This window comes from Crocodylus siamensis, chromosome 1 (genome assembly GCF_052110815.1).
Source record: "Crocodylus siamensis isolate JL-2025a chromosome 1, ASM5211081v1, whole genome shotgun sequence".
Taxonomy (NCBI): Eukaryota; Metazoa; Chordata; order Crocodylia; family Crocodylidae; genus Crocodylus; species Crocodylus siamensis.
Genome location: NC_143395.1, coordinates 296,864,521 through 296,891,139, shown reverse-complemented (window position 1 = coordinate 296,891,139; position 26,619 = coordinate 296,864,521). Strand labels below are relative to the sequence as shown.

General features: G+C 40.0%; 2 protein-coding genes across 9 annotated transcripts in view; one reads left to right on the top strand and one right to left on the bottom strand.

Annotated features, from left to right (window-relative positions):
- Positions 1–4,506, top strand: part of REV1 (REV1 DNA directed polymerase) — a 73,908-nt gene extending 69,402 nt beyond the window's left edge. For all 6 annotated transcript variants that reach the window (XM_090020395.1, XM_090020388.1, XM_090065332.1 and 3 more), the window contains one exon: positions 934–4,506. In XM_090020395.1, coding sequence (XP_089876521.1) covers positions 934–1,045 — 112 coding nt within the window. In that variant the 3' untranslated portion in view covers positions 1,046–4,506. The remainder of the gene's footprint in view (positions 1–933) is intronic.
- EIF5B (eukaryotic translation initiation factor 5B) overlaps positions 4,112–26,619 on the bottom strand; it is a 39,906-nt gene continuing 17,398 nt past the window's right edge. For all 3 annotated transcript variants that reach the window (XM_090020410.1, XM_090020418.1, XM_090020422.1), the window contains exons 7-24: positions 25,586–25,684; positions 23,805–23,891; positions 22,598–22,678; positions 21,107–21,414; positions 19,142–19,249; positions 18,478–18,588; positions 16,928–16,995; positions 13,355–13,496; positions 11,113–11,244; positions 10,273–10,455; positions 10,015–10,176; positions 9,237–9,368; positions 8,233–8,364; positions 8,051–8,127; positions 7,756–7,920; positions 6,715–6,853; positions 6,085–6,246; positions 4,112–4,857 (exon numbers count right to left, since the gene is read on the bottom strand). In XM_090020410.1, coding sequence (XP_089876536.1) covers positions 4,750–4,857; positions 6,085–6,246; positions 6,715–6,853; positions 7,756–7,920; positions 8,051–8,127; positions 8,233–8,364; positions 9,237–9,368; positions 10,015–10,176; positions 10,273–10,455; positions 11,113–11,244; positions 13,355–13,496; positions 16,928–16,995; positions 18,478–18,588; positions 19,142–19,249; positions 21,107–21,414; positions 22,598–22,678; positions 23,805–23,891; positions 25,586–25,684 — 2,396 coding nt within the window. In that variant the 3' untranslated portion in view covers positions 4,112–4,749. The remainder of the gene's footprint in view (positions 4,858–6,084; positions 6,247–6,714; positions 6,854–7,755; positions 7,921–8,050; positions 8,128–8,232; positions 8,365–9,236; positions 9,369–10,014; positions 10,177–10,272; positions 10,456–11,112; positions 11,245–13,354; positions 13,497–16,927; positions 16,996–18,477; positions 18,589–19,141; positions 19,250–21,106; positions 21,415–22,597; positions 22,679–23,804; positions 23,892–25,585; positions 25,685–26,619) is intronic.

Genomic DNA, 26,619 nt, shown 5'->3' with positions numbered 1-26,619 from the left:
GGTAACTACAAAGCAGCCACTGATGCATGCTCTTTCCAAGCACTGTGTCCACAGAAGCCTCCAAGGTTTTGGCAATTAAGAGTTGGATCCACTGTAGACAAGAAATTATAGGAAGTAAGCTAATCAAGCAGTAGACAGGGGTAGAGACAAGCCATCTCTAGCAGGTGGAAGATAGGGTAAGGTTGGGATAAAGAAGGAAAACCAACTGGCACTGTTGCTGAGCAAGGTTAACTAAATCATGGCAATTTAATAACAGTGCAATGCTAAGTATACCAATGAGAATGAATAAGGAAGGAAATGAAAAAGGGGAATTCCAGCTTGGAGGTGGTGGAGTATATTCACCACAACTATATGCTGATCACATAGATCTGGTGTTACTAGAGCAACCAAAAAAGCTTACATCTGAACATATCAAAATCTTGGTGTGTGTACTTCCTGTGAGAGTCAAACTAGGTTGGATGGAGAGAAACGGGAGGAGGGGAGCCAGTACACTGGGCAGGTGCTGAATTTGGTGGGGCAGTCCTCCAGTGGCCGTTTGCCCACTGGAGTCAAAGACTCTCTCTCTCCAGATATCCAGGCACTGCATTGGTGGCATCCATATTGAGAATGTGTATGTGATATTTATTTGAAAGAGAAAGAGAAGTGGACTTCTCCAGCTTGCCCACATACACATTCACATCCTTGCCCTCCTCTAGTCAAATAAAACACGAGACTGGGTTGAGAAGACTGAAGAGCAAGAGGTAGGCAGGGGCCAGGGTACTCTAGGTACTGCTAAGGGAAAGTCTTTGATCAAAGGCTCAGGCATAAACACGTCCACAGTGAGGAAGTGTATGTGGACAGTAAATGCATCTAAAAACTCCAGCTCCTTCCTGGTGAGTAACTTCTGTCCTAAAGCATCCTCTCTAAACATGACTACTTTTCCCCCCACCACAGGTTAATGCAGTCATCTGTGGAATCAGTTTGGAATATGGCATTTGACTTCATTCTCGACAACGTTCAGGTGGTTTTACAACAAACTTATGGAAGCACATTAAAAGTTATCTGAACTTGTAGTAAAGAGCTTGGTGAGAGCCTGGTGCTCTCTGCTAGCTGTGCCATAAGTGCTTGTGAGGTATTTGCAAAGTGCATGATAGTTAATGCCCTAAGTTTTTATAATTTTAAATTTCTTTTTAAACAGAAAAAGTGTTTTTGTACATTTCTTTTAAAAAAGTGCCAAATTTGTCAGTATTGCATGTAAATAATTGTGTTAAAATTCTTTTATTGTAGTATAGACTCTATTTACAAAATGTTTGTTTATAAAGTTTTATGGATTTTTACAGTGAAGTGTTTACAGTTGTTTAATAAAGAACTGTATGTATAGTTTTGTACTGATTTTCATTTTGTGAATGCTTCAGTTGGAACATAGCTCACCCTTTGTTAAAGCTACAGCTTTAAGTCTTTTTATGCAGCTCTACAGCATTTAAGCTATTGCAGCCCTAATAGAGCTCCCCATTACAGGATCCTCAGATTATGTTTGGTTCCTACTGTGTTGGGCCTGTGTGCTCTTAACCTTTCCTTAGTTTGAATAAGCGCTAATGCTGCTCTTTCTTGTCCTCCCTCTATCCAATTTAGGCATAATCTGTCTGTCTTTTATTCTTTATAACCAACAGTTGTCCACATATACAGGCCCTAGTTCCCTGAACCCTTAGATTTTAGGGCCAAGCCATTCTGCCTCAGTTCCATACCTTCTGTTAGAGCTAAAGCATCATCCAGTCTTAAAGATATCTAGTGACAGAGTCCCCTGCATTCCTGGGTATTGGTGGTGTTAACTTGTCATAGTTCTGGTTTGAATTTTTTTGCCAGCACCCTCCACTTCTGCGGATTAAAAGTAGATGCTGGTTGCTGCCACTTCTGCAATAATAATTTTCTCTCTGTAAAAGTTGCTTTCAACCTTAAATATAACTATGCTATAAGAAGCATATAGTATTGAGGTTTTAATGGAAAAGTTGCTACTCTTACTTGTGTTAAAGATTACAAGAGGCCAGACAATCTCCCAACTACTTATTTTTCTTGTATGTGTGTCTAGGAAAATTCTTCTCAAAATTACTGTATTCCAGGACAAAGTCTCTCATCTACTTAAGTTGCCACAGCTGAAGTGATCACTGAGTCCAAGCCAAAACCTGTACTGATATAGCAGCGTAGAAAATACACTAGCTTAGCTCAGCCTTAGAATCGCTTCCAGTCATTCACATAGGAGGCTAACTAGTGCTAACCTATAAGAAATCTTAAAGGATTTGCTACCACAGTGGATGTAAGCTGTTGTTACATGAAATAAATGCAGTACTCCTAGCCATGGCAAGCAGTGTACTAGTCTAGTTTAAGATCAGCACTGCTGTGGATCTTACTCTTATGGGATAAGGACACTTGCTCGCTAACAGCCAGGATATGTTTAAGACTGGCAAGCAAGCTTATTAGATTCCAGGTAAAAATTTAGCTAGATCTAACCTGATACTTTTGAAATAAGTCATGTAGAACATACAACAAATCAAATAGCAAAATGTTATATAGCATCTGTTTGCTGCAGGCTTTAGTTCTACAGTCATAATTGACCATGGCTGGTCTCTTTCCATGCACCACAACAGTAAAAATAGCTGAAAGCTGCAATACTTGGCAAACTTCGACACTTTTTTAACAAGTTCTATTTTTGGATCAAGCTGTGGACTTCAAAATAAGTGTTTTATCATTATTTGAAAAGAAAAATTACCCACAAATAGAAGCTGTCTTCAGGTTCTCCATAGAGCTAGGCAAACAGCCTGGAAAATGAATTTCCCAACCTGTTCCCCTTTACTGTATGGCTATTTGACTTTTGAAGCAAATCATTTTGCTTGATCAAAAGGGATGAAGGAAAAGCTAAGCTGCTGCAGGAGGCTAATGATCATTCTACTTTGACCTTTAATACTTTGATCTACTATTATCTGAGAGAGAACTACTGGATTTAAGGGTATGAACAGCTTTAAATTTGTGACCAGTCCCAATACAATGAAGGTGGTGGCCCTTTGCAAAAGGGAGTTTGAAATCTCAAGGGTGCTTTTCATGATGTATGCTTAACCAACACATCAGTTTTAGAACAGCTCACCCCAGAACAGTAAGCTAACTGCCTTGTCAGAATAGGCCAAAAATAATGTTTTATGGACCATACCTAAATTATAGGAGTGTGTGTGATGCTTTAAAAATATGACAGGTGGACATTAAAGAAAAATGAAGTGTGGTGCTACTTTGGAACAGTCTTCAAGCTTTAAAATATCAAACAGAATCCTTCCACAAGCAGAAGAAAATGTAATACAAATATTAAAAGTTACACTGAACTATACTATAGCCACAAGATTTTTTTTTGACCTTTGTCAAAGTCAAATTCAAGGTAACACTGTCACACGAGGCCTCTTCCAAAAAAGTGCATCTTTAACTGGAATATAGGATTTTCTTGTTTGAAAAATGTTATTTAAAAATTACAGTCACATCATCCCTCCATCTTACACTAGTCCTGTGATGAAACACTGGCGAATCAGGGGGAAAAAGAAAACAGGGGAAAAAAGCGTGAACTCCACAACAGCAAACTAAGGGGGGAAAAGTTTATCTAGGCCAGATCTCAGACTGGTAGAATACGGAATTAACAGCAACAGGAAACAAAACAAAAAAAATCACATATGTATTGTTTCCAATTAGCACAGCCTTTTGCACTGATAAGTCAGCTGTTAAGTTTTGGCTCACTGGCTGGAGATCAAGTCCCCTAACTTTGTCTGTCCATCAAGGACATGGCATGCTTGCTGTGCCCAATCACAATTCTGAATAGCAGCAAGTTATTCTAGCTTGCTTAAAACCCAGCTACAGACTTTCAAGCTTTAAACATCAAAGTATTAAAACTGCTGATTTTCCTGGGCAGGGGGGAGGTGAAACAAAGGGTAAAGTTGCACAGAAGAGGATGGTAGCTTCCATCTAATGAGGGAACTGTGCAAGTTCTATCTCCTTACCTGACAGTGCTGCAGACACAAGCTTCAGTGGCACTTTTGTGTTATATAAACAGACCATAAAAAGTGATGCCTAATTCATTGAAGCAAAATTGTAACAAGTGGGCGAGTGTCTATTTCCTTTATTTGTGGCTCTGCATTGTAATGATTACAGGTTAAAGTTGATTTTTCATGAACTGTACAAGCAATAAAAGGTGGCCAGCTAATGCTTTACATTGTTTCACACAAAGCAAATACAGAAATCTAATTACCTAATTTTCTATTTTAAAAAATGTCTATAGGCACAACGCATAAGAGAATGCTGAGGGGAGAGAGAGGGGAAAAAAAGGAAGAGGTATGCATAAATAAAGAAGTATTTCTTACATCAAAAACATCCAAGAATCAAAGTCTGCAGAAGCGTGGTTAATCAATACTGCAGTACTGGTTTCATCAGTATAAAAGTGAAAGAGTTTTAGTTCTGTAATAAAAATTTTTATTTGGGGGGAGAACATGGGAGGAAGAAGGGCAAACTTTAAAACAGCAGCCAGTATAAGGGAAGGTGAACAGGCACATTGGAACTGTGGGAACATGTAAATTGACCACTGTCAAACCAGTGTAAGTTTCTTGGTTTCTCATGGAAAACATTTATCAACTTATTTTCCTCCCAAAACATAAGTCCAACAGCATCTTCAATACTTTGACTGTTGGTGATTTTCACAATAGGAATAGTGACTTTATTCCAGCCTGCCCATTGTTTAAAAATTTTCTAGATGATTTCAAATACTTTCTTCAGCTCTACAATAAGCTGCCAATCAGATTTCTGCATTTCATCTCTAAACCAGTCCTTCAGAGCATCAATGGACTGACGACTGATCTACAACACACAACAAAAGAGATGTTAGAAACGTGTACTAATGACATTGTTCTACCTACCACATGGGCTAGTGAATAAGGCATGTTGGGAAACCAGGGTTCTCATTCCAGTTTTGCTGTTGGCCTGCCCTGTCTAGACAGTTACTTTAACTATCTGGTTTCCCTTCTCTTCCATTATTTTGTCAATACTAAAACTCCTCCGGCTACAGATCAACTTTGTAGTGTGCAGCACAGAAGTTAAGACAGAAAGATCATGTTGATCCAGCTCTCTAGAGTCAAACTTACAAGCCCCACAATAAATTTACCAAGCTCCATCCTAAAACTAATTAGATTTCTACTCTTTGGTAGCAAGAACACAACCCTGTTGTAAATCACTTTTAAAATTTGAAAGAATCTATACTGTTGTGGTTGCACGCATTAGGAAGGGATTTAGCTCACAACAAGCTCCCTGGCCCAGGTGCCTATGATTTAGAGAAGCAAAGATCAGCTATTATTAAAGTTGCCAATCCTCCAGTATTGCCCTCGAGTCTCCGGTAATTAGATACAAGTCTCCAGGAGACTGCTGAGAGTTACCCAGGAGATAAATGATAGGGCATTCATTAAAGTAAATATTAAATGCTGACTGATTTATACAGTAGTCCAGTGGGTTTTTAAAATGTAATAGTAATGTGCATTTGCCTTCCTGATGTGAAGTCTACGCACCGTAATTAATGTCATTACATCATATGATGAAACCTCCTGGAACAGATTCAGAGTTGGCAACCCTAACTGTTATCCAGACATCCTAAAGCAGACGCACACTAATGCACTAGGTGCTGCAGGACTGCAAAATCTAGATACATTTCAGTTCTGTTTCAAGTGCTAAGCAGACAAAGGCAAACAAGCGATACACCATGTTAAAGGAAGAGGGTGACCTGAGATACAGTCCTTCGTTCTTAACATATTTGCTATTTTCCCTGTCACACACAAGAATGATGCACAACATATCTGACTGTAGCATTTCAATCCACTGGTGATGAAAGCTGGTGCTCTTAGTAGTGTTCCCGCAAGAGTTTTGTGCTAGTGAGAAACTAGGCTACAGAAAAGAGTCATCACTAGAATAAGGGAATGATGCTGAAAGTTATTATCCAGTACACAATTCTTCAGGCTTTCATGTTGCACTTGAAACCATGTTACTAGGAGGCCACCAGCCTTTTTACAAAGGGTGCTTGTCTCTAGGGCTTCTTACCTTACTAACAAGGATATCTGTTGCTTCAAAGTGTCGTCCATACATTTTAGGTGATTCACCAGGAATAGGTTCTATTTTAACGCAGACTTCTTGGCCTTTTTTTGCAACATCCACAGGTTTATGATTTATTTCTATACTTGTAACTATTCCAATTTCCACAAACTGCAATGCAACAGAAGTTATGATAAAATTAAATTTCATGCAGCCTGTTGGCTTCTTTATTGTTTACAGCAGCTGCTTTAGTGAGCTCAAACAGTAAGGTACATTTTAAAACAAGGAGAGTTTATTTCCACTTGCTTCCAAGGACTCATTTTTTAATCTTTACAACTTGGTGTCGCACTGCAGGCACTGTGAAAGCAATAGGTTGGATTAGGAAACTTAATAACGCAAGCTGTCTAAATCCATCATTTAGCCCACATCTCTGTTACAAACCCAGCACATTGCCCAAACTGTACGTCAAGGATGGTAGATCATCAGGGAAGAAGCCCTGTTGAGCAGCTCCTCAGTCTCCCACAGAGATTCTGTGCTGTTGAAAGTGCAGGCTTAAACACTGGGTTTAGCTGGCACAGTATACAGTCTCACCTCCTTCATGAGACCAAAACTCATGTAGAAAAATGAACTATTACTCACATTTTTGCTAGGGACGCACATGGGAGTCCCCTGTTTCACTTGGCCAGCTTCCACAAGTACGCCCATCACTATTGGGTCACGGGAATTGAAAATAAACTGAGGGAGTATTTTCATCTTACAAGGAAATACTGCTATATGCCTAAGACGACAAGGAAAAGCCATTTAGAAATATATGCTGAAACATTTAGCATGTGCACATACCCACAAACTTGAGAAACCTTTATCACTTTGGAAGAGTATTCACTGAATAAGACACTGCTGGAACACGGATCCTTTCTGGGCTGACTTAACCACAATACCAGGTACTCCAAAATAGCAGAGTTACTATTCAAAGCAGGTTACAAATGAAAAAAGTTTGCATGACATGAAGACCAAACACAAGTAAAGTACTTACAGGGATATTCTACCCTTAAAAAGAACTCAAGTAACATTACAAGGATCCTTTGCCTAACTGGTGAGAACGATTTTTATTTGAAAATCAAGCAGCCATCTTTTCAACTAGCAAACTCAATTTGGGAGCTGAGAGTCAAGCTGTATTCTTTCTTGCTTACAAAACACTAATACTATGGCTTCTGCTGGTTAAATGCTGGCCCCAGTTCTTTTCTGGCAATCTTTTGATGGTGCCATATTTGCATAGCCAAATCATAAATCAATCCTGTGAATTCGAATTTAATTTCTGCAAACGTGTAAGAACAGAACCCAAGTAACACCCTCTGCTGGCCCTCCAAGAAGTAGTTACAATTTACTTTAGTTGCTTAAAGCAGAAAGCAGCCCACAGACTCAGGGCAGACCTGGATCCGTATTCTATTATAATCAGATCAATTTTTTAAATATTATTTTGAAACTCAAGTCCTATTAAATCTAAAGCTTGAAAGGACTAACATTTTGCAAAGACCCCAATAAAAAGCACATACCCTACAGCTCCATCACAGAAACAAAAGCATGCATTTGACTGCATGATTTTCATTTCATAAGGCAATAAAACAGTAAAGAAGATGCTACATCAATTTAGAAGAATCCAAGAGGACAGTGCTCACTTACTTGAATTCTTCCTGTTTCTGTTTTTTGTAGTCTTGCCTGTATTTTGTAAAGGCATCAAATAAGTGATAAATTATTTCTGCACTAAAAATTCTAACTCCTAAGCTATCAGCCATTTCTTGAGCATCCCGTTCAATCCTCACATCGAATGCCAGAATTACAGCATATCTGCAAGTTAAAAAAAAAAATGAAGTCATGAGAAATATATTGTGTGGTAGACTGTAAATCAGCTGGGAAGGAAGGAACCTTTTTAGTAGCTTCAATACATTGTCTTGCCATGTGAACAACAATTACTTACTGGGGGTCATGCTCCAACATAACTGATGCCTTCATTACATCCTTTTTGTGGACAGGACCTATATTAATTCCAGCATACTGTTGAGGAAAAAGCAATCAATGACTAATCCTGTTCTCTTCAGTTAGCTTATGCAGTCATGACAAAACAGAATAATAATGTCAAATGGGACACGAAGTACTTACTGGCACTTCTGACGTTTTAAGAAATTCAAGTAATGCTTCCAAAGAACCCAAAGTAGAGGCCTGGACATAAACTCCTTTCTCTTCTAACTTGATAGCATTTAATGTTTGCTTCAGTTCATGTATTAATTCATCCTTTAAAAAGAAAAGCACATGTTAGCAATCTTATCATGCTACTAGAGCAGGGATGGGGAATCCCCAGGGATGCGGTCAGCCTGGGACTCTGTTTCCAAGCTGCCCCTGCCCACATGGCTTGTTCTGGTCTCCATGGAGACCCCAGCCTCAGCCACGCTGGCAGCGCACACAGCAGAGCAGCGCAGGGGGCTATCTTGTGGGGGGAGGATAAGAGGGGGACAGCTTGCTCTGGAGCCAGGGCAGAGCCACGATCTGTAGCCTACATGCTCCAGGTAGGTGCACACAACCAGGGGATAGTGGCTCTGCCCCAGCTCCTTGCAGCAGGGGCAGAACCACAATCCCCTGCCCAGAGCGTGCAGGCTACAGATCACGGCTCTGCCCTGTCTTCAGAGCAGCCCCCTGTCCTGCTCTGCCAGAGTGACTGAGGCCAGGGCCTCCACGGAGACTGGCACAAGCCACGTGGGCAGGGGTGGCTTGGAAATGGAGTCCCTGGCCGACTGCATCTAGCCCGCAGGCCAGACGTTCGCCATCCCTGTACTAGAGCTTCCCAAACCACAGACTTTCTCTGTGCATGAACTTCCACTGCATGTGTCAGTGCAGGATCCAAAACTACTTGCCCACTTTGAGAGCTGAAAAGCCCCAAGCTCTGTCACTACACCTCACATCAATGATCATTGTCATGAGGAGGGGCTCCCTCCCCCAGGACAGCCAGAAGAATCTCTATTGGACCACTTGTGCCAAACTCTCAACACTTCAATAGAGCAAGGAAGTAAAAGCACTCCACTGAGTTCAAGATTAGTCACTGTTGCCAGTATTACCTGACCTCCAATGACAGACCTGACTGAAGTCATGCAAGTGCAGCAGCAACTTACTTTGAGAACAGGGATTTCATCCTCTTTGTAAGCCACAAGCAATGGCAAACCAGCCAACGTTTTCTCCAAGTCCTTCCCAAGGATCTTTACCCCCTGGGCTGCAACCACCTCTTTGTGTTTTTCATACTGGTTCTGAAGAGAAAAAAAAACCCACCTCAGTTAAGATTTCATTTGGCTACTGTTTTGTTTGTTAGTATGTTTCTTCTATAGCCCAAGAGAATCCCAGGGCAGAATCTCACCCTCTCTATTTTAAGCATGATCACAAACCCCCCCCCACCCAAACAACTCTTTATTTTTCTCTAGGACCCAGAAGACAAGATTCAAGATTAATGGCTTGCTAGACAACCATAATAAGGTTAGAATAGCTTAACTTCCAACCCTGTGCAAAGCAAGAAGCAGGTTGCAAACTTCTGGGGTTTCTTGAACCTCTCTTCAGGATATCTGGCACCAATTATCACAAAGAAGTCTTTGCTTCAGTAATGTCTGCCTACAAGTGAATGACTCAGACTTTCTACAGTGTTTGTTTCATGTTAACCCAAATCCCATCCCCTTCCACCCACCCAAAGTTCTCATCCAGGAAATAAAATGAATTGTCAACACAGCAGGCTTGAACCCTGATAACTGGCAAGGATGTTTTAATACTCATCAGTGTAGTAATCCTTGAACCACCATCACAGTTGAGAGAAACTGAGCACAGGTGCACTGTAACCTGCAACTTCTGTCTGTCTCCTCCCCCTTTTAATTCACTGAAGGTCACCGTGACATTCTGCTCTCCTACCTTAACTCGCAGTTCTTTCATAGGGGGAGGTAGCAGAAGACCTCTAATCTGAGTTACTATAGGACCTTCCACTCCAGGGACAATAATGGTATCTCCTTCCTTCAGACGTCCATTAATCAAAATTACATCTATGGTAGTACCCATACCTGGAAGTGCTTTAACCTACACAATGAGAGAGAGAAAAAAAAAAGTGAAATTCACCACCCCGGTCGAAAAAAAAAGTGCTAGACGAGTATTTGGAGCATGGTTCTGAATTACCTCCATAACCTGAGCCCTCAGCTCTTCACATTGCGCCAGTCGCTTGGTTAGCATAGTTTGTGTCAATTCAACAAGAAGAACTATCAGACTGCCCATGCCATCTCCAGTGTGAGCAGAGGTAGGTACCAGAGAAACAAAAGTGCGGGGATCCTTATTCTCATAAAACAAGGCAGCATTCAAGCCCTAGAACAAGGAAGAAAACATGATCAGAGCAAAAGTAATGGAGCCATTTGGTCCCAGTCAGCTCTTGTCCATCAGATTTTCCCTTTAAAAAAAAAATCGGTATAAAAAAAACCCACATTTTATTAACATTTTAAACATGCAGCTTCAACTTTTAGGCCATAAAGCATACAAGAGAGAGTGACAAAGGCTTCAAGGTACAAGGAAAATGCTATAAAAGTAAATTTCTACATTTTAACTTACAGGTATCTTTTAAGAGCACCAGTGAGTCTTCAGGAGATAACCTGATAGTATTTATCACACTGACATGAGAGAAAGAGAGGAGAGAGACAGAAGAATCTCTCAGGGAATTTGAATGAGGGAGAGAACAGGTGTAAAAAACATCTGGGTTTTTTTTCTTAACCCCATGGACTCTGCAACTATTAGCCACCTCTACGCATCAAAGTACCTCAGGGTTGAAACTGGGGGCGGAGAGGGAGAGAAAAAGCTGTCTCTAATCAAAGTAAGGAAGTGAATGTAGAAAGCATAGGTACTTTAAATAAAAAGTTAACACTGGGTAAGTGTCAGAAGGCATACAACAGACATTTCTCCGTAATATGAGGACTCTCTTCCCTGCTTTGCGAATCCAGCTTTTTACTTGTTAAAAGAACAAAGGCCTACCTGTTTTGCAAATTCCACTATGATTGCTTTGGCACGTTCTTCAAATTCATCTCGTGTGTTCTTTTTCTGCTTTTTCAAAGTGACTGCTACATCAGTATCAGGGCTTTTTTTCCAGTCATATAACCTATCAATCTTGAAAATACAGTATTAGCAGTTATGCCATCTCAGTGGAAAGACGTGTTTTCTTGAGGTTATACCTACAGGAGCCACACATTATTTACGCAAGAGGCAAAATTTGTCAAAAATTGTAAGAAATACCTCAGGTATTCCTCAGTATTAAGCATCACATAATTCATTTTAATGGTAACTTGCCAGTGAAAAACAATAGAAATCTTCAAAACAGACCTAACCAGGATTCCAACCTATAAAGCAAACAATGCTGGAGAATACTGTGTAGGAACAATACTACTATTAGTTTGCTTTAAAAAAAAACAGAAAAAAAAATCAAGTCTTTTTGTTTATCTGCACAAAGTTTTTGTACTTGAAAGGCAAATTTGATGTAACACCAAGTAATCAAATCAATATCCCCATGCAAATAGGAAGAGCCTTTAAGGCCTTTAAGGTTCCCACTTACTTTCTTTTGGAATACACTTTCCCACTTTCATTATAACAAATGCTCTAAGTGCATGTGCTTAATTAAAAGGAGATTTAACTGTGCTTATTAAGGCATTCTAGAAGTTATTGGCAAATTTGGGGTGCTTTTTGTGCAGCACAGCAAAAAAATCACACCAATAGCACCTGATGCAACTTGAAAATTGTTGATAGAGGAAGTGCATTCAAAACACAAACACTGTATATAAATTTTACAAAAAACCTCCCTACTACAAGTTTTTAAACAGGTTCATTTTAGCCCAAGGCTCTACTCTCATTTAATTCAAAACCCAACTTAACACACTTCCTTCCCTAGTGCTCACAAGCTGAATTATGACTTAATTATGGGTGTGTGCATCTCAGTAACTCAGTTAAACACATGATTTTTTCACCGTAACTCATCCTTACTATTTTTAAACACTTGCATATTGCATCAGATCTTGCAATATCTAGACGATCATATGCAGATGACAAGTGACTTTCAGTAAGCTTGCAATGGTTTTCAGCTCTATCACTGTAATTTGAGTATGCAGTGCAATTTTTGCACCTTACACACCAATATCTGTTTTACAAAATAAGGCTACAAGTCTGTCATGTAAAATCTGATAAAGTTATCTAAAAATAGGTTCCTTAATACAGTTTATAAAAGCCATTTCAAGATGTATGCAACATGTTTAACATGTTTCTTTACTACCTTAGTTTTTCTGTCTACGAAAATACTTCACTGCAACTTGTACTGTGCATCTGTGTGCAGGAGAGGGGGGTTCTCTTTCATGAGAAACCAAAATGCCTGTCACCTTTCCTGAAAACACTTACCAGGTAATCAACCAGAGACAAAAGCTAGTACATAAACTTCTCTACACTACTGTCAACCAATACAACAGTACCTAGAAAGAGTCCTTAGAAATGTACTTGTGTTCACTAAACAATCCACAATTATGATATTTCCATCTTACAAAATGAGACTCAAGTTTTAACTGAAGTGGATCTTCTAAGGATGAAGCAAATTTGTACTCCTAATTTAAGGGAACAAAGTAGTACCCAACAAGTTCATCTGAACAACTGCAGACTGACCATAAAGAACAGGTTTCATTAGTGTGCCCATTCATTACATTAGCATGGAATGAAGAACACCAAGATCATTATGGAGTACTTAAACTGCTCTGCAAGGACCATGAAAGCCATGTAGTTTTTCTTAGTTTAGTTTATTAAAAAAAAGTTAAACAGAAAAGGAACTAAAAAAAAAAAAAAAAAAAAACACTGCTTCACTTCTGAGAGGAGGATGACTGCTCTGGCTGATGATTACATTTACAAACAGAATTCACATTTACAAACAAAACAGCATGGTAAGCATTTAGTACGGTCACAGTGTTCTCGCCATGATGGTCCAGGAAATGTAAGAGGCAGAGTTTTTCTGATGTTTTGCTGGACCAACTGTATATTTGGGAAGAGATGTTGAACCAGCTTTCCTTAGGCTTTGTGAAAGAAAGAGGCACAGGCCTAAAGAGCGCTTTATGCTCAAAAGTTGGTTAAATACCCAACTACACAAGTTGGTCCAATAAAAAGACATCACAAAAAAGACCACTCTTGGCTCTCATACTAAGTATTTGACATTCAGTATTCTGTACACATTTTTGAGAGGTCTCCTTACCTTGTTGAGAGCTACGATAAAGGGGCACTTCTTCGATTTCAGCAAGTTTATAGATTCAATTGTCTGAGGCTCCAAACCATGCATGATGTCAACCACAAGAATAGCAATATCACAAAGTGAGCTTCCTCGATTTCTTAGATTGCTGTAGCAACAAGAGAGACTCTCTCATTCATGTGGCACTCAATGCAGAGATACATCTTTTATATTAGGGTCAATTCAAGTATGCTCAACAACAAAAGAGAGGAAAATGGCAATTTCTTGATTATTAAAAAGGTTACCCTTCCTCAGGACTAGGCAGCTTTGGTGAGCAGCATACCAATCCCATAACATCAGTAAAGGATCACTTTCAAAACATATTGTATTTAATTAACAAAAGAATGGCTTTGAGAAAGAACTTATAGACAGAGAGCAGCAGGAGATACAGTGCTGCGATCAAACCTTCAGAACTATATACTATATTACATGACTTACACTTGCATCTTCTAACTTGGTCTTTAGGTTACTGAGATGACAGCAAAGTGTTAGGGTAGCTTGTCACATTTAGCTTTAGTTGCACCAGCTTGAGTGATGAATTACAGTATTGTTTGAACTTTCTTTTTATTTTTTTAACTTCTTCTGTTTCTGCTTTTGATATTCACGTGGTCAGACATAGCCTTGAGTTTGCTCTCACATTGCTTTTTTTCTTTCTTATCAATGCAAGAAAGGCAGCTTATGTTTTAACATGATTAACATAGGCATGTATAATGTAGGCCTCTTACCAGCTCAAATTAATTGAACCTGACACTAACCGACTGAATCAGAGGGATGAAATGATTGGATATGTTAATAAAAGGTGATAAGAGGGGACCAACTGGACAGTGCCCAACTGCAGAACCCCTGGAATTTTTAGTTTTGATGGACAGACCAAATTAGGAGTCTGGGGGACACCCAAATTATGACACTGGTAAAAGACCAAATTAAGATGTGTACATGTGATAGGTTTGTTGAAACAAATTAATATGTTGCCAGGATAAAAACATGAACAGTATGATTATCACAGGGAAACCAGTCAATGATACCTGGAAATGAAGAGTCAGAAGAGTAAAGATAAAGAAAAAGAATAAGAGAGGGGCAACAAGGAAGTTGGGTGTATTTTGTTGTCCAACAACATCTGGACTGAAAAACAGCTATTACCAGCAGAAGTTACCACCCTCTATTTTCAGGAACTGACTGCCCACCTTTTCTGTGAAGTGGAGTAATATCTGGGATTGGGTGAGACCATTGAACTAAGTGCTTTTCTCTCTCCTTATGTAGAAACTATTAATACACTCAATGTGCTAATAAAGTTATATTTTAGTTAAGTTGAATGGTGTGAGGCATATCCCATGTTCACTGTGGGTTGATTAAGCTTTAGCAACCCTTTAGCATGATGGGTGCATAACAAAAGCACATGTCAATGTCAATGCTGAACTATTGTGGCTGAGCCTGTAAGCCAAGTTGGGTGTTTTACTGAAATATGTGTGGAGTCTAGTGTTTTCTTTATCTTTTAGAGCAGGAGGAAGTATGGTTATGAAGACAAAGAGCCTGTTAGCAATGGAAGCGTACCATAAAAACGTTGAGTTAAAATTAATTTGGGTTCTATAACTGGACATCCTATAACTGGCACATTAAGCCACTCAATTCATTTTTGGTTTAGGGATTCATTACAGGCCTTTGTCAATATGTACATTTTAAAAGCATTAAACTGAACAGTAATGGCTTACAGCATGCCATTAAAAGACCAAATCTGAACCCTTCTAAGGAAGTTTGTTTTCACTACATACAGCTTTCAGACTACTCTGGGTTTTCTAAGAGTGTAAAGAGGACAAGTTTACTCCGACGTAAAAACAGAGCAGACTGTATATCATGTCTCACAGCAGAATGAGTCATTCTGTTCCAAGTAAAATTACCCTGATGAAGACCGATCCAAGTCCATACCCAAGATAAAATTGAAACAGAACATTGTTTGCTTAAAGTTTTCTGGCCTGGTAGTAACCAAATACTGTAACACTGCCTATTACAAGTAACTAGCTTGGAAAAACTGGTTGCATCACTATAGAGTAAAATCCAGGGCATATTACTTTGTAATGAGGTTTGTGTACACATACCCTAGGAAGCTACAATTCAGGTCACCAACTATGGAGAAACTATGGTAAGAGAGAGACTTTTTACCATAGCACTTAAAATATATCTCAGATCTACGATGCTCTCTCTCATCTAAGCCTTCTAGACTCACTATTAAAAGACAACAATTACTTTTACACCATTCTTTAAGATGTTTGTGACTCAACTTGACCCAAATACAGGAAAGATGCATAATCTATCAGGAGTCTACCAGATATACAAAACAGAAGAACATACAAATCCACTCACATATTCTCTTAACAAGTATCAAAATGATTTTTGATTTGTTTTTTGTTTTTTAAGGTGTGCACCAATAGAGATTTTGGGGGCTGATATTGATAGCCAATTTTTAAGGGGGCATATCAGCCAATACAGATCCAGTTTTCAACACCAGCTGGACACAGCTGTAAGTCTGTTGTGGTGGAAGGGGAGGGGGGAAAGGAATGGGCATGGGGCAGCAGATAAGTGCTCCTGCTGCAAGGGAGGGAGTGGGGCTGGAGCAGGCGCTGCCCAGCTGGGGCAGGGCGGGGCACGCGACACAGCTGTTGCTCATATGGGGGGGGTGCAGGGATGGGGGCGGCTCCCACCACTGCATGCACCCCAGAAGTGCATGGGGGGGCATGTGCCCCTGGCTCTGTGCAAGGTGGGGCAGAGCAGGATGGGCTGTAGCTAGGGCTGCGCCACACTCTTCCTGGTGGGGGCTGAGCTTGGCCACGTTCCGGGCGGGTGGCAGCACTGGGAGAGGGGCTGCAGCTGCCACAAATTTCACCGTAGCCCCCCCAAACCATCCTCTCAGTGCTGCTGCCTCTGCCCAGCCCGAGCACAGCCCTGACCCAACCCCCACTCTCCCCCACACACACACCAGGAAGAGCCTGGCACAGCCCCAGCCCGAGCAGCAGCCCACCCTGCTCCACGCAGATCCAGGGACACCCCCCCATCCCCGTGCTTCCTAGATGAGCCACAGCTCCATCCTATGCCCTGCCCTGCCCCAGCTGGATGGCACCTGCCTCAGCCCCACTCCCTCCCTCACCATGGGAGTCCTTGATCTACCTCCCACACCCTTTCCCCACCGCTTCTACCACACCAGACTTACAAGCTGAATGCAGTTCTCCAAGTTACCAGGCTGTGCTCCTCACTGCCTGCGTGCAGCACTGCACTGCGACTGTGCACATGCACAGGCATATACAAACCAAATTAATTGGCCACATCAGGCCAATTTCCGACACAGTCAATTTTCTTTATATTGGTGCCGATCTGATATTGGACCGATGCATCAGTGCACCTCTTTATTTTTTTTTTGTTAATGGTAACAGGTACTAGAGTAAGCAGATTTTCTCTAAAGCCTCTTACTCGGCTAGGAACTTACATAAAACACTGATAGTCATATGATCAGTTATGAAGAAAATTTCTTTGTTATAATGGGAAGGTTACCTGAAAGACTCATGTCCAGGAGTATCAATTATCAGCATTCCAGGAATCCTTACGGTATCTCTGTCAAACTAACATTTTCACATATTAGCCATCAGTTTAATAATTTTTCTTGTCATCACAACTATCTTGTACTACCTGCACCCAAGAAATTAAGTCCCAGTAGTTTAATTAAACTGTCAAGGGACATGTATTATACTAATTATACTAAATTATTAGAACTGTTTTAATTTGCTGTTTGAGATTTCAGTAACAGCTCACAGCTGCTCTCCATACTGACTACATGTACTGGAGAAGTGCTTTTTATATCAGAAAAAAAACAAATAGGGTGGTTGAGCAGTTAAATGACACCAGAATTCTTAATTAATAAACCGCATGTATACACGTGCAATTAATGCACATGAATAAACTGCAGAGCAATTTGCTCTTTAGTATGCTACTCCCAGGAATAGCATCTATACATGAGCCTGGGAGAGCAGCAAAATGAAAAGGGGAGTAGCAATTTAGGCCAGGGCTGCTCCTGTCCTGCTCTGCCTCCCTGTAGCAGCCAGAAGAAGCTCCAGGCTCCGGCCACAGCTGCCTGGATGCCAGGCCCAGGCTCTGGCTGGCAATGGCAGCATGGCCCAAGGTCCAGAGGGCAACTCCCAAGTAGGTAGGGACCCAGGGAAGTCACACCCAGGCAGTGGGTGGCTGTGTTGGAGGAGCTGGCAGGGCCATGAGGCTTCTGCAGCTCCACACGGTTCAGCAACAGGCCAGAGTGTGGCCCCCTGCAGGCTGGGAATACCGGGCACAATTTGTACCTAGGTCAGCATCTACACATGCACTGCTGCACAGTAAATAACTGCACAGGAGGGTAGTACTTGTATTTATAAGCACTATCCTGCTGCGGAGTTAATTTACTGTGACTTAATAAGGCCGCACATGTAGACATACAACGTTTACTGTGCAGCTAATTAGTCTACTCCACAATAAACATCTCTTGTGGACGTGCCCAGAGAGAACTAGAAAGTAACTTTCACTGTCAACACCTCCAAAACCAGTTTTAGATACTATATCCTACACCAGCTTTCAAACTACAAGTAATGGTTTTCTGTTGTTATGGATTTATAAGCACTAACCACTTATATCCCATTAGGAAAATAATTTAGGCAAAAGCTATAGGGTCATTTTATAGTTCTTTAATTATTTTATTAAATACACTTAGAGGCTACTTCAGGTTTAAAGCAGTCCCAATTTCTAACCAAATGTCAATGCACAAAATTGACAAATGAAAACAAACTGATGTTTGCATTTACAAAATGTACTTTCTAGAATGGGGCAGGTGGCAGTTACAGGATTTTCTGAAGAGACACTAGAAGAAAATCATGGTGTAACGTTGTTTATCCAATTCAGAAATATGAGAATCTTTGGGGGGGTTTTATTTAAAAACAAAAATCCACTTAAATTCAACCCAGGTAACTGAAGACACTTTTCTGCTTTTGTCTAATAAGTAACCAAACTGGGATCCTACAGGTTAAAAAGCAATTTACAATCTTTGAAGTGCTATTACTTACATTTTTCACCATCTTTGTTTGCTCATTAATGGCTTCAAGGGGAACATTAGTTGCCCCTATCTGCTGAGTGATACCACCTGCTTCACTGTCCTGTACATGAGTATGACGAAGCTATAGAAAACAAAAACAGAAGTGTTGAATGTACATGAAGAACAAAAAATATAAAATGTACATACAGAAGGTTGCTTAAGCCATCTTTTAAAAAATATAAATTACTTCAACTAACTCATTCTGCATGGCAAAAGTTTAAACATTATAAGACTATAAGCAGCAGCAGACAGGTTGTATTTTTCACAGCCTGTGGACAGACGAAATAATTATATCACTTTTAAAAGGGGTTGTAGTGACTTACCTCTTCTAGATGGCATGTCACCTGATCATGTGTCACTGTTGTCTGTTCATCCACTCCTACCCTGCAGAAAGTAAAGCTAACTCACAATAAATTTACCCAGAATGAAACAAGCAGTAAATTATTGCAGTTTAGCTTCCATTTACTGCAGGCTAGAGCAGACAAAATGGTTACTACAGACTCAGCTAACGTTGCAAGTCTACTTCAACCCTTTTAAAGCGATATAATTGTTTCATCCATATACACTCACAAATCAACCATTACCAAATATCTGAAAATAAAGATGTGCAAGGATCATCATGTTCTTCATCTTACCTTATCTAAAATTTTGGTCTTTCCTGTGTCTACATGTCCAAGTACACAGATAACAGGTGCTCTTAGCTTTTCAGTGTTTACGTTTTTGCTGTTTTCAGCACGTCGTTTCTAGTACAAGAATAAAATATGGTAAGTTCAAAGCTACAGAAAACATTACAAAAAAAGGGGGAGAGTTAGTTAACATTTTCAGCATCTTTATAAGGACAAGCTGGCAAGGTTTCTGCAATCTTTTTCTATAGTTTGAGAAAGAAACATACAGCCCTTATTACAAACCCACTTTTTATTTATTTTTTTAATGCAACATTTTTCTAATTGTAAGATACAAAACATTCACACCTTCTCCAAGTGGGCTTAATAAATTGTTGAGCTAAGTTGTCTCAAGGATATTTCAAGTCCTAAGAACTAATGGATTTGCAAAACAATAAATCCTTTGTAAGCATACAAAAATCCAAATCGGAGGGTTGCACTTTGCATACCCAACTCCAATTAGCTATTCACACCATCTCAATTAGCTGGCTTCTTAATAGGTCTACAGCAGTCAGTACCCTTTTAAAGGATGCAGGCCAGACTTATCCAATCTGGGTCAGAGACAGGCAGGTGCTAGGACGCAGCCACTGCTACTGTCACTTTGCCCCACGACAGCATAGGGAAAGCAACCACTGCTAAAGTCCCCTGCTGCCAAATACCACAGATGTCTCATTTCCATCAGCCAGATCAAATGGCTCCATGGGCCAGATCTGGCCTGCAGTTTGCCAACTTCTGCTTTGTACCATTTCCACCTCAGTTTTAAAAATAACAATTTTATGTAAGAATTACAAGTAAGATAAGTTATTACATCTGCCCACTAAACATCTGCTTAGTGAAGAAGCACCTCAAGCCAGAGACCACAATTTACTGCTTATTTGCATACATTCCAGGCTTTAAACTGGTAGAGGAACTACTGATCCCAACAACAAGGTCAAGTTATAATATTTAAAATAAAATGGAGGAGGAAGAAGAAATTAAATACAAAATATAGGTAACTGCCAGATTTGGGGGGGGAGGGGGAGGAACGACTAAAAAAAGCTTCATTGAAATCCTTAAAACTATTTACAATGGAAAATGAAGCAGGCAGTGGCAATACAACACACACTTCTATTCCTCTAGTTTGGGGGAACCACACTTCCAGAAAGATGTCAATTAGAGCTCAGGGAAATGCATAAAAAAAAAAGTCAGATCTAGGAAACATGACTTATTAGAAATGCTGGAAAAACTGGAATTACTGAGTCTGGAAAAAGAGAAGATTTGGAGGGGGTAAAAGGGAGAAGAAGAGGGGGGATTCGATTAGTCTGCTAATACCTGAAGAGCAGATACGAAAAAGATGAGACTCTTCCCTATGGCCATAGAGGCCAAGAAAAGGAGCGGGGCTTATAGATTGCAACAAAGAAAATTCAAATTTGGGTATTTGGAAGACCTTTCTAACTATGTGGGTGGTTAAATATTGGAACAAACTACCTAACGATGATGAAGAATCTCTATGCTTGGAAGTTTTAAAACAGCAGGTTAGACGAACACTTGTCTGGAACGTTTGATAGGGATGGATCCTGCCTTCAGCAAGGGAGTGCATCTGAGCAGGGACCCCCCTGATGTTCCTTCCAGCCCTACCTTCCATCATTTGTCTTCAAGCAAAGTGTAGAAGGAAACTATTCTCACTGCACTCAAATCATCCAAGCCTTGCCCTATGGATTTAGGTCTTTTTTTCTGAACAGCTTCTGTCTAACATAACACTGAAAAACCTTTAGGTAAGTAACATCTGTAGAGCACAAATAAGCTCACCGAAGATAACCATGAAAGGTGCACTATTGGCAGTGACAAGAGGTATACTTTTTTTAGACAAGTGTACTTGAGATGCTTTTCCACTGACCAAAACCCACCACATTCTTCACAACACAATGAGGTTTTCATGACAAAACTGTATCTGGGTACCTCAATTCTCCGTTTAGCGTTGTCATAGGCCCTCTCTTCCTTCGATCGATCATCATCAGAATCACATTCAGAATCAGAGCTTATTTCTTTACCCCGCTTCTTCTCTGCAGCTTGTTTCCCAATAGCTCGAGACTCTGTTTCTCTTTCATCTGAAGTCTTTTCATCTTCATCATCACTTCCCTCGCTTTCTCCCTCTTCAGATTCTTCACTGTCTTCCTCCTCCTCATCATCTTCCTCTTCCTCCTCCTCCTCATCCTCCTCTTGCAAATCATTAGATTCCTTGACTTCTATGTGGACAGGTTTGCTTTCTGGCAAGTGAAGAAATAAAAATCTAAAGTAAAAAGCACCTTACCAAGTTCATATCCTCCAAAACAAACCATAAACAATGATTAAGATGGGATTACAATGTTAAGAATGCTGCACAGACTAACTCTGGTTACCCAAATGAAAAGAATAGGTCAACAGCAGTAAGAACTGAAATAAACTTGTAAGTTGAGAGTTTAAAACCTGCCAAGTGAAGCAAATGCATTCCAGGAACACTGGTGTTTGACATCTAAGGGCAAACCTTCACTTGGATCACTTTCAAAAGTGAAGGGGGGAGCTACTGCTGTTCTGGACTGTTACACTAACCCTTATGTGTTCATGAGCTGGTACTGACAAACATAGCAAAAAAAAAAAAAATCACTCCAATTTTATCAGTGCTTCTTCCAAGGTAAAAGTCAGGACAGTTTAGCTTGCATGCATTGCTACAGATTCTGTGCAGGTAGCAGAGTTTAAGAGCTGCTACTGCATACCGCAGAGCAGTACCTCCCCCAGCTTTTGAAACACTTTCAAGTGAATCAATGTCCATTGCCCTCAGGCTATAAGAGTATGTTTCAAGTCCCTTCCCCTGGAGGCAGAGTCCTTTTCCCATACAGAACTTGTGGATAAGGGGGATGGTGAACACAAAATGTAAAATCTGCAGAGGAGATTCACTACTGACAAAAAACTCTGTTCAAAGTTCTCCAGGCATCTGTCCTTGTGAGAAACTAATATCCTGCACGGTGAAGAGTAAAGTGTACTTGAAAACTTGTTTAAAAATGGTTTTAGTTGCTGGCAACTTGAATTAAAAAAAACCCTGTTGCTAAATAGTGGAACCTAGATAGCCAGCAGCAGACTTCTGTTAAGGAGTAAACAGTTGAGATGTTTTTCTTATAACGACTTACTCTCTCCACTCCAAAATGCCAAACACAGGAGGCAAATGCATGCACATGCACCCCTTTATGAAAAAAACAATTTTCAACAATTTCTGTAATTGTTTTACCCCCACACTTATACCCACGTGCCAGACTTAATTTTTTACCCTCTTTGTATCTCAAAAAATATAGTTTTCTAAAGATAGTTGAATCTCATAGAGCCATAAGAAGTTAGCTTGCATTAAATGCATCTTTTAGCTGTTCCTGATGCAAAATTATCAGACCTTCATTCAGTCTAAAAAACAAACAAACCCACCTTTTTCTCTGTCTTCATCACTGACCATGGCTTCCCAGTCATCCAAACCTGTGTCTTCTACTTCCTCTTCTTCTTCTAAAACTGAAAAAATGTCACACATGAGTAAGTAATACAAAGTCCACACTGTATAAAAAAGGAAAGAAATCTCAGGTTAAGACAACTGATAGTTTTCAGATATATATACATACACACATGAGAAAGTGACAACTGACTTTTTTTTCCAGCTTAAAATCATTTGGTATATATTCTAGGTCTAGGACAGAAAAAAAAATGCTTGTCTGAGCTCCCTCAGAGCTGAAACTCTGTCAACTCTAGTCTTGGGTCCAAACAAATGCATAGACTAAAACAACCTCCTTTCTGAGAAATAATAAAATTAATAGTAAATATCTTGCATAAAAAGGAGTTGTTCAGGTTTTGCAGTTTTAATTAAAACCATAACAGAAATTATCTACTATCCTTAGATAGATCTACAAGGACAACAGTGACATTTTGCAAGACTCCGAATATTATGCAGTTTCCTCAGACCATTGTAAACAGCAGAGAAAGGATCAGTTAAACTTCATTTTTTTAAAACCAATACCCATTAGAAAAACCCCAGCTTAAAGCTTTCCAACACCCATGCACCAAAGGAATAAGCCCAGACACTCTCACCCCAACCAGTTTAGTTTCCCAAACTAATCCATATATTATTATATAATGCTGAGTTACAAACAGACAGACACCTCTCATCACTTGTTAAAACAAGTTCTTTCTAAATCAATACCGAATTAATGTGAGGTTAGGGGCATTAACCACAGCATCAGATTCTAACAACCACCAAGAAGAGTGGCTTGTGGAAAGTTTCTGGAATAGCTTTCTACCAGGAGTATCTGGGACAGAACACAAGTTGCTTTAAGGCAGTGCTTAGTAAGTCTATGAACAGGATAACATGTCAGTCTCCTGCAAGAGATGAGGAATGAACATGGTGACTCAGGATACAATCTCTCCTCCAGTCCTATACGCTCATCAGCCCTATGGCTCCTGGTCTGGTAATCAGCAGCCAGCTCCAGAATGAGGCCCACCTAATTCTCCTCAACAAACGGATCAAAAACACACTCTCAGCATTCATGGTGGAGGTAAGAAGTTTCTGATACATCTAGTGCAATATTTTAAAATGATTATGAAGTATGGGATTTTCCTTTGGTTTATTATTGATATTACTACTAACCTGGTTCTTCAGGAGGTGGTGTCTCTTCTTGTACTGGTATGTCTGGTTCTGCAACTTCTTCAGGTGGAGAAGTCACCTCCACAGTTTCTGAGATGACAAGAAACCAAAAAAAGAAAATACATTGTCATAACTCTTTAAAAACCATGCTGAGCTAGGATCATATTTAACCATCATCAGAAGAAACTACAAGAATTCCACATTAAATTAAAACAAAGAGTCATTTTTTCCAAAACCACTTCTTTCTAAAAATAATGAAATCAGAATCGCTTAAAATAAAAATAGGGCCCCTCATTTGCTCTTATCCATCAGAAATGCATAAGATAGAGCAGCACAAAAATTGCCAGATTTTTTTTCTTCCCCTATCAAAGGCACTAACATAATTTAAACTAAAAAAAGCAACTGCCAACTATCAAACCACTACCTCTCTCACACAAAGTACAGACTCACTTACCTGTCATTGTGATTTAAAATACTAAGCTACAGGATTTTTTTTTTTTTTTTTTTAACAGCCATATAAAATAAACAATTTTAAGTTTTAGTTGATAACTGTTATTTTGAAAACAGTGAAACAATAGCAGCATAATAGAGCTGTAAGGCAGAAGTGTCACCACCCAACCATGTTGAATCCATTAGATATTTCTATCTAGCTGCCACGACAGGGTCCAGTTTTTTCAGAATATCAGCACCCTTCCTGGATTTTTACAGAAAATGAAAGTTCCTGCCAGTTACTTCTGTTAAAACAAGATTCTCAACTTCAACTGATTTTGGGAAAATACTTCTCAGAGCAGGATGCAGAGTAGTTGATGGCTAAGTCCAAAGAACAGATTCTCCCACTAAGTCCACAATTTTGGACCCAATCACCACACGCACGTCTTGCAAGATGCAGCCTCAAGGGAAGATCTTTTCCTTGCTACCGGTAAATACTAACTTCTTCCCCTGAGGCTGCACCCTAATGATCTTTATAGAGTCACTGATAAGAGCATTCCACTATTTTGTGCTTCTTTCAAAAAAACATCTCCTTTTTCACTTTAGAAATCTTAATTTCTTGGGTCTTAAACACTAGGAGGACAGGAGAACTGAACCACAGCATCCTAGCTTCCTAATTGTCAGTATTTAATCAGTTAAAAGTTCTATTCACAACTCTCTAGCACAGGGGTCGGCAACCTTTCTGCCACTGGTGCTATTTATGACCACGCTCCCTACTACAGGTTGCAGCCCTGCATCCCTGACTATCAGCAGATGCTGCAAGGGAAATAAGCAGAAAGAAATAAGGGCTAAGACCCTGCAAACAGCTCCTCTGCTACAGGAGAGAGAATAGTTGCAATAGTTGCTGAACACAATAGTTGAACGCAATAGTTGCAAGGACCCCAGAGATGCTTTCTCTGCTGCTGCTGTGGCTGAAACATGTTGCAGATTTCAACATGAGCTGCCACAGGCTGGATCCAGTCTCTTCATGAGCCAAAATGGACCATGGCCATAGGTTGCTGACCACTGCTCTATCAAGTTAGAACTCAGTTCTTTTAATTACATCAAAAACTCTGAAGCAGCCTCCATGATGCATAAGCAAGCAAGCCTTGTTTTGCTGTGTAATGTATCTTTACAAACCACCAAGATGCTTAGGTGAACAAGATACAAAGATAGCAAAGCTATAATAAGAGTCACTGGGCAAGAATAATAATAAAAGTAACAAAAATAATAAAAAGGAAGTGCTAAGCTGACTACCTACTTCATGAAATGCTCTCCTAACTTTCACACATGACACTTGCAGAAGACACCCTCACCTTCTTTGCTTTCCTGTTGCTGCTGTTGTTTCTTTTTCTTCTTATCTTCATAAATTGGCCTCTTCTTTGGCACCGAATCTTTGGATGGCACTTCAACACCTGCAAAACAGAAAGCACAACTCCTCAAGGACTGCAAACAGAACTAACCTAGTTGATTAGTAACCACGGTGGCTGTAACAAAGGCCTGGTTACACCAAGAATAAGTTTTCCAAACCTGCACAAAGTTAGGCTAAATGTCCATTAAGGACCCAAGTGAGTGGCCTAGTTTAAATCATCAGCATGTATGTACCTGAACTGAATCTTAATTTCTGGGAAAGGAGGCCCCCTTCCACTTTAAAATCTGAGTGCTTAAGCACAGACTATTTTTTTCTGACCCAAGTTTACCTTTGGTCCCAACAACCTGTATCTGGATCAGGGCCTGTAGCTAAAGATCCTTTATTCTGGAGTGCACTTTCAATTGATCTGTCAACAAATCTAGTTTGAGGAGATTTAGGGCTCTCTTTTTTCTATGTAGTCATGGTCAATAAAAGATTCAAAGCTAACTCTCTAAATTTAAAGAGCCCTTTCCTCTAGAATTCACTCCCTCTCTTACTGCCTATGGACCCAAAATGCTGAAATTCCAAGGTAAGCTGCACAGGTCATCTATTTTTCTGGCCTTAGGTTTGGGATGCCCATGGAAAGCTCACTTTCTTATGAGTTTACCTTTGGTCATGACTGACATGTAGACCAAGATCATCTTGCTGGAATCATCTGAACCCAGTAGCCTTTCCTGCCCACATACAGCAGGGCTGGACTTGATGATCTGTAAGGTCCCCTCCAGCCCCTAACAACTATGAAACAATGAAACTATAAAGGCAGGAAGTGTAACTTAGCACTAAGTTCTCCTTTGCAACTTTATTTTTACATTAAATAAATGTAAACACATTTGAAGATATTAGACATCTCTTCTTAATACAATATGAATGAGAATATTGCCTCCCTCAACAACAAAAATAGAGTGGTTTCATGTCTGGGTTTCCTCCCCTGCTTGAACC